The 10110-nt window shown below is 44.5% G+C and overlaps 1 protein-coding gene across 3 annotated transcripts; it reads left to right on the top strand.

Moving 5' to 3' along the window:
• The first annotated feature begins 486 nt into the window (after window positions 1-486).
• On the top strand, window positions 487-6068 carry LOC119299787 (factor of DNA methylation 2-like). 3 transcript variants are annotated; one of them, XM_037576927.1, is made up of 8 exons: window positions 487-619; window positions 1221-1281; window positions 1665-1895; window positions 1985-2223; window positions 2678-2854; window positions 3015-3224; window positions 3317-3555; window positions 5671-6068. In XM_037576927.1, the coding sequence occupies exons 3-8, from the start codon at window positions 1670-1672 to the stop codon at window positions 5747-5749; spliced, it is 1170 nt and encodes a 389-aa protein (XP_037432824.1). In that variant the 5' UTR covers window positions 487-619; window positions 1221-1281; window positions 1665-1669; the 3' UTR covers window positions 5750-6068. The 3 variants fall into 3 exon arrangements, with proteins under 3 accessions (XP_037432824.1, XP_037432822.1, XP_037432823.1); XM_037576925.1 differs by having other exon boundaries at window positions 2678-2878; XM_037576926.1 differs by lacking the exon at window positions 487-619 and adding an exon at window positions 627-800 and having other exon boundaries at window positions 2678-2878.
• The last annotated feature ends 4042 nt before the right edge of the window (window positions 6069-10110 follow it).

Raw genomic sequence — 10110 nt, 5'->3', positions numbered from 1 at the left:
CTATCTAGGAGGGTCTCAGTTTGGTGTTGCAATGGAGCTCACTTTCTATAGATGTTGAGTCTGATTGTGTTGAGGCTGTTGCAATGGCAAAAGACGCGGGTCACAACTTTTCAAGATATGCTTTCTGATTGGAGAGATTAAGCTAAGCATGGGAGAATGAGACTCTTCTATTACTCATATTCGTCGTTCGGGCAATTGTGTTAGTCATGCCATGGCTAGTTTTGGTAGAAGGCAGGGCCGAACCATGGTTTGGCTCGGCTCAGCTCTAGATGAAGTCTTATGTATTGCCTCGCGAGAATGTAATCACTAATAATTGAGTAATATAAGAGTTATTTCGCAAAAAAGACTAGTTTTTAGAAATGTGACTAGCATAAAGCTCCTTTGCAGCACACAGAAGACCCCGCCCGTTGCCTGCCTAGTGGTGCGAAGCGTGCCTGGCACGTGCGGCGCAGCCGGCTACATCCCTCGGGTCTCGTCCTCTACTCCTCTTCCCCGTTGCAACGGCGCGCTTTAGCTCCTCACGCGCCATTCCGTTTCCGTCCCCTGGCCCTCCTTCCCCTCCTTGGTATTCTTCCTCCCATGTGCTGATGCGCGAGAAGGGAAAAGCCCCGAAGCTCCGGTACCGCATTCACTTTACCCTCCCCTCCCCTTGCTATTCCCGTTCGTTCTCTGTGCTCCGGGTGTATTCTCGTCGCCTCCGTGTTCTTGTTTGTGCTTAAGCCTCCGTGGACGTTTCTTTGTGGATTCCTGACAGGGCTGAAGGGAGGTTCTTGTCTGTGTGCCAAGAGCCTTTGCTCTCGGTTCGTCAAAATTTCCCACTTCTTGTGTTGTTCTTCTTTCTTTCTTGGAGGGGAGGAAAGGACTGGACCACAGTGTTTCCCCTTACCCAGTCCTTCGCCGCAATTTGGTCTCTTTTTGCAGGTTCCGAACAAATGTTTATTCCGTAACTTGTGTTTTCAACTCTCTTATTTCGGAATCGGAAGCCTAAATTTGTGATTTTGGGATTCATGCCCGGAAGAACAGTTTCTGATCTTGCAACCTTTTTTTGTGCGTCCTTTTCGGAAGTTGGAGGAAATGTGTTGCTGCTCTGTTTCCTGGGTTTCTTCCTGGATCATCCCCATCCTATTTTGTTCGCAGATTCGAAATTCAGTTTTTGTGTTTCCTAAAGCCCTAAACCCCTTCAGTCTTTCAGTCACCTAATCGATTGTTTCCCTCTGCAGATCAGTTTGAGGCCGGACCGGTGGTAGTGGAGGCAGCATCTTGGCTGAACCATTTGTAAAGGTGAGGTTTTTTCCTCATCATCTTGGATCGCATGAGCGCATGGCTGTTCCTTCACCTTGGATGATATAACACTTGTGTGTCTGTTTCCTGTGTTTTCCCAATCATAAATTGTGTGAGCTGAAAATGAGGAACATGCCAAGGGGGGCGATTTATGAACTTTAGTGAGAGGGGTGTCTTGTGCTTATTTTCCTATGATGGGTGTTTCTTATCCATTCTATTACTATGTTCATACTGCATATCAATGAGCTATTTTGGTTCATAAAAGCACTTTTAGTTACAAACTAAGCCACAGGTAACCACCACAGCGGCACTAGCACTAGTAGTAGTATAATGTGGTGTAATGTGACTATGTTTGTGATATTCTGTTAGCCATGAACTTGCAGGCTACATGGCAAACGGCAGAGGAAGGGATGTCTCTATTGATGCTTTGACTTCAAAGCTTGAATCCAAGATATACTACCATAGGGATGCCGCTGTCGAGTACCTGGATATCAAGACTATGGTTGATAAAGTTGTAGAAGAAAAGAATAAGCTCTTGGCTGAGAACACCGAATTCCTGAATACTATTGATAAGGTCGTGGAAGAAAAGGAAAAACTCCAGCATGATCATGAAGGTCTGTGAACTTTCATGTTGTTTGAGTTCTGATTCTAAACCAGTTTTGTTAGGATCCTGATGTTTGATGCTGCACTCATTTGGTGGCAGTGATTAATGCGCTGGTGGCACCAATGGCGGAGCAGCTTGAAATGGTAAAGAAGGAGCTTAAAGAAATAAAATATGAGCATGTGGGAGCAAAGGAGGAGCTTGCTGTGGCAAAAGAGCAACTTGCTCAGAAGAACAAAGACCTGAAGGTTCTAAGGAAGAAGCTTCAGGAGAGTGAAGCCATGCACACTCAACATGAGCAGCAAATTGGAAGTGCTTCTGAGCCTGCTCGTTCCAAAATGGTAAACACTAAAAGCCATTTACCACAACTATTTAGAATTTGGAGCTTCGGTGGCCTCATAATTTTAATCTTGCAGCATCATCAGCCATTCACCACAACTATTTAGAATTTGGAGCTTCTGACTTAATTCTTCATTTTCTAGATGCACTAACACCTTAATGGTTTTCTATTACTCTATAAACTGACTACCTCTGAACCTTTCCATGTGTTTAGTTTTTTCGCTAGTATTCTACCAAAGCCGATGAAATCTCTCTCTTTTTTGGAATCAGTGGCATAAATGCAATGAACAATCATGGAGCACAGAATTTCCTCTGTTTTATTTATGTAGTTTTTTCATTCTTAAACATTGTCGAACTTCTAGGCTGATTCTCTGTCCTTGATAGAATAGCCTCATGTTTGGTATTTTTTCTTGTTGGTCTATGTTTACGATTATAGGAGTCTCTCTGTGTAAGCAGGTAACAAGATTATCACATAAACGGGCTATCTTGCTCCAAGGATCATCGGACAATGACACAGACAGACATCGCTGTAAAAAACAGAGGTCCTATCCGCAGGTGCCAAATGACCCAACCGCTGGCCAGCATTCAGGCAGAGATGACGACCAGGAGGTGGTTAGACAAAAGCTGATCAAGGTTTTCTCATACAAACTTGAACTGGTATATTGCATACATTCTAGGTCCATGATCTTGCAGTGAGGATATGCATATACGCTACATATATAGGTGCTAAATTTGTAAATTTGAGGTGCGTGAGAGCTGGTCGATTAATGTTATATCCAAATTGATATTTCAGGGGTTCTCTGAAATTGATGGTGGACAGTTTATTGGGATAAAGAAAATGGGGAAACTAAGTGAGAAGCCATTCCGGGATGCTTGTGCTGTCAAGCTGGCCCCTAAATATGCTGGCGCGAAATCTTCTGAACTGTACACCCTGTGGCAGGAACTACTCGCTAGTCCAAACTGGAAACCCTTCAAATCTGTCATAGTTGATGGCAATCATCAGGTAACTCGTTTACTGAAAGCATCGTTGTAACTTGCAGCATGTGCTTCATTAGTTCTTAAGGTTAACAGATTTTGTGTGGCTTACGTGACTAGGAGGAGGTCATAGATGTTGATGATGATAAGCTGCAAGGACTGAAGATGGCATGGGGAGAAGGACCCTACAATGTTGTCATTAGTGCATTGGTTGAGAGGAAAGAGTACAACACTGATGGAACAGATGATGCCTTCGAGCTATGGAACTATAAGGAAGGGAGGAAGGCCACTCTTGGGGAGTGTGTTGACTGTATCTTGGACAATGTAAAGAAACTCAAGCGGGTCCATCTGACATACAGGTATGGTGTCGGTGATTATAAACTTGTTACAGCCTTGGTAGATGCATCTTGCTGATTTTGTTGTGTATTTTTTTATATGTGCATGTCATGGATCCTTGTTGGAGCATCAGAATTTGTGTTTCAGTTGTGGGCTTGTGGCAGTCACATGTGTCGCGGTCACTGCTTTTGCCTTAAGCATTAGCTTATCTTTAATCATTTAAGGCATCAAAATGTTACTTATTACCATTTGTTAGATTCATGCATATTCTGTTTAGACATCCAGTGTGCTCTGCTGAACTCTGTGTGTTAATGAAAAGTCAGACAGGAAAACACTTCATTTCAAAAATATGTTCAGCCACCCTAAAGGGGAGATGACTATTTGGTATTTATCCTGCTCAGTAAAATAGGACAGTGTTTGTGTCGCTGCAGGGCATGACGACTAGGTCTAGGTGGCTGAACGTGAGGCCAGGTCCCCCTCATCCCCCTCGTCCCCCTCGTGTCGCCCCCGCGGGCGACCCAGGGGGAACCCTAGCGGCCGTCCTCTCGTCCCTCCTCCCGCCTCCACCTCCCCTCGCCGCCGTCCGCAGCGCCGCCGGGCAAAGCTTGGCCGGCTGGGCGGCGGCGGGGCGTATCTCCCTCTTGTCTATCTCGGCTGGCGCGGGGCAGCCAGATCGGACGGGGCGCCGGACTAGCGTGGGGTTGGGCGGCGTGGCGCGGCAGGTTTCCTGGCGACGTCGTGTGGCGCGGCGGCGGCGGAGGCCTGCTCGCGGCGTGGTGACGGCTGCGTGGTGGAAAGATCGGTGGTCGCGGGCGCTGCCGGGTTCAGATCGGATCCAATCTGGGTCTTGGGCTTGAACGCCATCAGCCACCGCGGGGTGGTGGTGGTCGTCGCTGACCACGCCGGATCGCTGGATTCGGCGCTTGGAGATCTACGATGGAGTCTTCTCGATCCTCCTTCATGGTGGGTTGGACCCCATGGCTCTTTCATCTCTGCAGGTTCCAGTTCGTGGTCCAGCCGGATCCGGAGCCGATGGAGTTTTGGTGGTATAGGATGGGGACTGGAGGAAACTTTGATCGGCTTGTTCGGTCCGGCATCGGCGACGTCTCTCGACGCTATTACCCTCCGTGGAGGCGATGTCGAGGTCTCTCCTATCCATCTCCGAACCCCTCCCGGACGAAAGTCCAAAATTCAGTCTGGATTGGGCGGCGGCGGCGTCCTTCGCGTCGTACCCTCCATGGAGGCGCCGTCTTGGGAGGTTCTGATGTTCGGCGGAGAGATGCTGTGGGTGATGGACTCCGGTAGCTCCAGCAGTGGCGATGGTGTGGAGGTTGCCAGGAGGTGCGGCGTTGTTTCTACCGCGTCGATGACGACGAGTATTGGCGGCATGGTGCAGCTGGATATCAACGACAGATGCGGCTAGATGGACGAGCGCAGGGCGGCGGCGCTGTCTGGCGTCATGGTGGCGTCGACAGCTGACCTAGCAAGGTCTTTGCGTCGGTACCTACTCTGAAGATGGTTAGGTGGATGACGGCTGCGGTAGCCTCGGTGAGTGCGCCGGACCGGTGTGTGACCCATTCCCGGTAAGTGGCTGGGATGGGGCAACCGGCATTAGATGTTAGGTTTTTGTGCGATGTCTGTTTGGTATTAGGCTCGGACATTCGGCACCCCTACATCAAGGGAATAGGAGTAGCGACAGGTGTCGCGAAGATGGTGGCTTCAGGCTTACTGATGTAATGATTTGTAAGGTCTCTGAGAATAATTAATAAAATGGCTGCATGCATCGCTCAGATGCAGAGGCCGGGGGTAATCCTCCTTTTCTAAAAAAAAAGGTGGCTGAAACAACACAACTGACACAACTAAATTTGAATTGCTCATGTGAAATTTCGAGATTCCTTTTAGTGCGGTTTTAACTCAGAACGGAAGCGGCATGTGGAATCGAAAGGAAGCGGCACGCAGACCTTGCCTCCTCTGATCTAAAACTCATAACATGACGCGTCTATGCAAATATGCATTGTGGATTTCTCTTACATTATCAAAACCATAAACATATTTATCCTTGAGAATCAAGTTTCTACGTTGCCACTGTTTTCCACGTCGAGCTCATGCTTACGGTCTGTTCCTGGCTTCTTGCGTAGGTCCAGGAGAACAATGTGTACTGCCACTGTGAGCATGCATGACCCAGTGAAAGATCTGTCGGCAGCAAGTAATGAATGAAGTCATCAGAGGGAAGTCATGATCTTAGCAGGCTTTTATTTTGCGCAACCATTTCATGCGTCTGATTAGAACTCTGTTGTATCAGTATGTCGCTGCTTCGGTGTTACCTTGGTTTCAACTTCTGACAAGAACTCTGATGCATGAATATGTTACTGACTTTGGTGCCATTTTCATTTCACGCTTCTTCTTCAATGTTCTAGTGTTCTCCTTGGAGTGGCTTTTCTTTCTGTTTGATACCTGGTTAGTGAAGAATAATAGCTTGGTCTCAGAATGCTAGTGCGCCCTTGGTTTATTTGACTACGGCATTAACATTGCTGTCTAGATTGTGGAATGTATCTGAAGGACCTCTTCTTCTATAGTCTTCAGACACACCGGTGGTTATTGCTGAATTTCATTTGTGTGTGTGTGAAATTAATATAGAAGGGAGCCTATTTTTATTGAAAAATATTATCACCATGCATTGTAGGCAATAATTTTTTTATATCATTGTAGACAATAAAGTTTGTGTCAGAGCCCTTACTCTTGCTGTGTGTACACCATCCAACTATTAAAACTGGTGCAGAATTCATTAGACCTTTGCTCGCTGATCCATACATGTCCACATGGATGCTATGGCCAACATAATTTATGCTCGTAAATACCACTTCCTCAGTTTCAAAATAATTTAAGTTCTAGCTTTCTCTTGAACTTCTTTAAGTCTGACCAAACCCATAGAAAAATATATTAACATATAGAACACCAAATTAGTGCCATGAAATTACTTATAAATTATATTTTCATATTATGTGTGTATGGTGATGGTGTTGTTGATCTTAGCATATTTTCCTATGTGACTTATGACCAAACTAGAACTTCAATTATTTTAAAATAGAGGTAGTAAAATACAAATCACCAAAAATTGAGATAGCATAGGCGAGGTGAGATTTACTACATTTTGGGTTAGAAAAGCGGCACACCCGCTAAATCCATCTGCTATTTCAAGGTGGGCTAAGTCATCATAAAAAAAGGGCTACAATTGCTTTTTGACTGATCTTGACTGTGACATGGGCACAAGTGGCGCGTCGCTTGCATCCCTAGTGCAAAGGACCTTGAGTGGAAAGTACAATGGAAACAAAGAAGTAGTCTGATAAAAAAAGGTGGGCGAAGAAGTAGCCTATGGAGTTGGATGTAATTTCTGGTATTTCTAGTATTTCTCGAGTGAGTTCTTTTTTCACATGTTTCGATGACTTTCCAAATCACTTCCACATTTATGTATGAAAGTACACTTGAATTTATATGGTTGTGCGAAACCATGTTTTATGTGTGGTGTTTAAAAAAAAGAATCATATTAGCAAATATAGTTTGGTACTATGCTATTTTTATCAGACGCATGAAATGGTTGCGCAAAAAAAACTCATCGTTCCCCAATACTCTACTAGTCGCATTAAGTTGCATAGGCTGAACTTTATGTCTAACTCTGCATTGGCTCTAATATTGTCAAACGTACAAAACAAATCCCAAATTTATAAGCATTTCTATTCTAGACCGTTCACTAACCTCAATGAGGGTTTCATTATTGTCGCTTCCAAGCATAGTGGTTCTACTAATGTGGTTGCCACATGGATTTGAGGTGCAAATTCATTGATAGTACAATGTGGGTGAAGAAGAAAAGGTAGCTAATGAAAACTTTAGAGTTTGTAGATACATGCCTTGTAAACATTAAGGAAAAAATAAGATTTTTTTTGAAAGTTTTTTTTTTCTAATTTGGGATCATGGGAACATGCGATGAATGAGACCACCGGATATATTCTGCCCTGTTCCGAGGCGCACGTGCAGTGTGAGCGACGGCGTCGCCGGCGTTCGGCCGTGCGAGAGAGAGAGAACAGAGGAGGGGGGAGGAGCACGGGAGAGAGTGAGAGGGCCGGGGGAGGTGCGTGTCGACGTCCAGAGAGGCCAGAGCGTCGAGGAGGAGGGGCAGGCAGGCAGGTGGCGTGGCACCCTCGCGCGCGCTGTGCCCTCCCTCGCCTCTGCCTTCCTTCTGGCAGAGGTTGGAGATTACTGGCGACACAGTGGCAGGCCAATAGTGCCAGGTAAGTCAGCCCAGGTTAGTGTTTTCCTATTTCTTTCTGTTTTTCTAATTATTTGACTCTGTTTTGATTTAGTTTTCAAACTAAACCATTTTATATGCTTCTGAAAATAGTTATGTGGTTAGATGTAAAATATCTAGAACCACATATAAAGTTTCAGAATTATTGGACATATATTTAATATATAATAAATATAAATCCAATGCAAATATTTACTGAATTAACTCAAATGCCCAAAATAAATATTTTTGAGCTCCCAAAAAATATTAGTTTGAATTTTACCTTTTGCCAATATATTCAGAGAAAAACAGGAACATTTTCTTGGACTTATTTGAAGCAATTTTTATCTTGATCATTTAAAAAAATGGTTTCCGAGGCTTTCAAATATCCCCATTTCAAATATAGTTGAGATTTAAACATGATGCAAACATGACTAGCTAGACTGGAGCATTACCAGAAGCTAGGGATGTCACAACTCGCCTCCACTAAACAAGAATCTCGTCCCAAGATTCAAGCGTAGGGTAAAAGGAAGAGGGGGCTCGAACTATCACAATCTTCATGATCCAAGTGCCCTTATCAAAGATGTTGATTATTGCATCATATTGATCTTCACGTCTTTGCTTTTGAAATCTTCATTCAACATGATGACGACAGAAAGAAACTCTACAGGAATCGATCTTCTCGAAGACCGAGCAACTCAAGATTAACTCATGGAGTGAGACGTAAGAACACCTCTTGAGTTGAGACACAAATCACACGTAGGGAGGGGTCGAGAGGAATAGATGACGAAAGTTCATTTTGGTAGGCAACAATTCCACGCTTGAGTAAGATGGTACATGAGTTCAAAGTAGCGAGGAAATAATTGCGATGCTTCCATAACGGGGCACCTTAGGGGAGGTGACTCATAGAATTATTCCCCTAAATGGCAAAAAGAATTACTTTTGATATAGAGATCATTGAACCTCTTCGTACCAGTCTAAGGCAATCTGCAAAAGATCGATTGAAGGAGTTTTGAAGAAATGGCATACTCAGCTCGGAAAGGAAACTACAATTATAGAACAACTCGGCAAATGGAAGGCACATTCCAATTGATACCGAGTGTATAACCTAGTGTCTTAGCATGCTCTCAAGATCTTGAGCATTTCCATATTCGTCAGGGTTTTACCAACATCTGTACCAAAGATCTTGGTGACACCTCGTACTACCACGATGAATAATGAGGGAGAATGCAGATGTAAAGGAAGGCAACACTTCCTCAGATTTCACCTTGATTGGGCCAAGGAAACGAAATCTGGATGATCGACCGAGGGACATTTAGCACCCTGCTTCTAATGTTCTTCGTGATGTACTAGTCACCACGATCATGCTTAAAAGCATCATCGATACGATCATCAAGTAAAGGTCAGACTTCGGGAGCACAAAAATCCATAAGGATCAACTTCTAGTATAGATCATACGAAATCCTCATGGAGAAGATGGTGAAATTGCTCAATCAAGGTACTACAATAGTAGATCTTCCAGCTAGGTTTGTCGGCCAAAACATCGACCTTGTCGGAACCCGATACCAAAGCTGTCAGGATCCCGATCCTAAGTCACATCGATCTAACATGTAACACATCATATCATTTTGCGGCCTCATGCGCGGTATTCCCATAGCTGCAACCTTACCTTGGCCGGGGCCGTTTGAGCCTTTTAGCTCACATATATGATTGTGTCGCTAGCATCCATATGATAGAGAATCCAGGCCGACATGACTAGTCGTAAACCCAAGATGGCACGAACTTACAGGGATAGGCATACGTAACCCAACAATGAAAGTGTCGGTCATCAACGTATGAACGCAAGTCATAACAACCTACAAGGACTTAAAGGAACAACACGTGACATTTCCTCGAAGGGACAGACACAGGAACAAAGAAGGATACATGCCGGCCAATCTAAGTGTTCCGGAGCAGTAGCAAACTACCATGGCTCAGTGGAAGCACTAGGAGACATTTCCCCATAAGGAATGCTACCAAGAATAAACAACTAGATGTCGGATTGCACACATACCAAGCATTTCAACAACATACACACAATATGCTCGATATGTGTAAATACAACATGGCATCACAACAAAACTCTATGACTCAAAGTATTTATTCAATAGCCTCTGAGGAGACAGATATTACAAACATGGGTCTCATGACCCAACATACAAGTCATACAAGCAACAAGCAGAAGCATAAACATGTCTGAGTACAGACATCTGAAAAGAAGAAGGCTAGAAAGCCTGATTATCTGCAGGACCCTCCA

This window comes from Triticum dicoccoides, chromosome 5A (assembly GCF_002162155.2).
Source record: "Triticum dicoccoides isolate Atlit2015 ecotype Zavitan chromosome 5A, WEW_v2.0, whole genome shotgun sequence".
Classification (NCBI taxonomy): domain Eukaryota; kingdom Viridiplantae; phylum Streptophyta; class Magnoliopsida; order Poales; family Poaceae; genus Triticum; species Triticum dicoccoides.
Note: the sequence above shows the minus strand (reverse complement) of the source record. Positions and strands in the feature narration are given on the sequence as shown.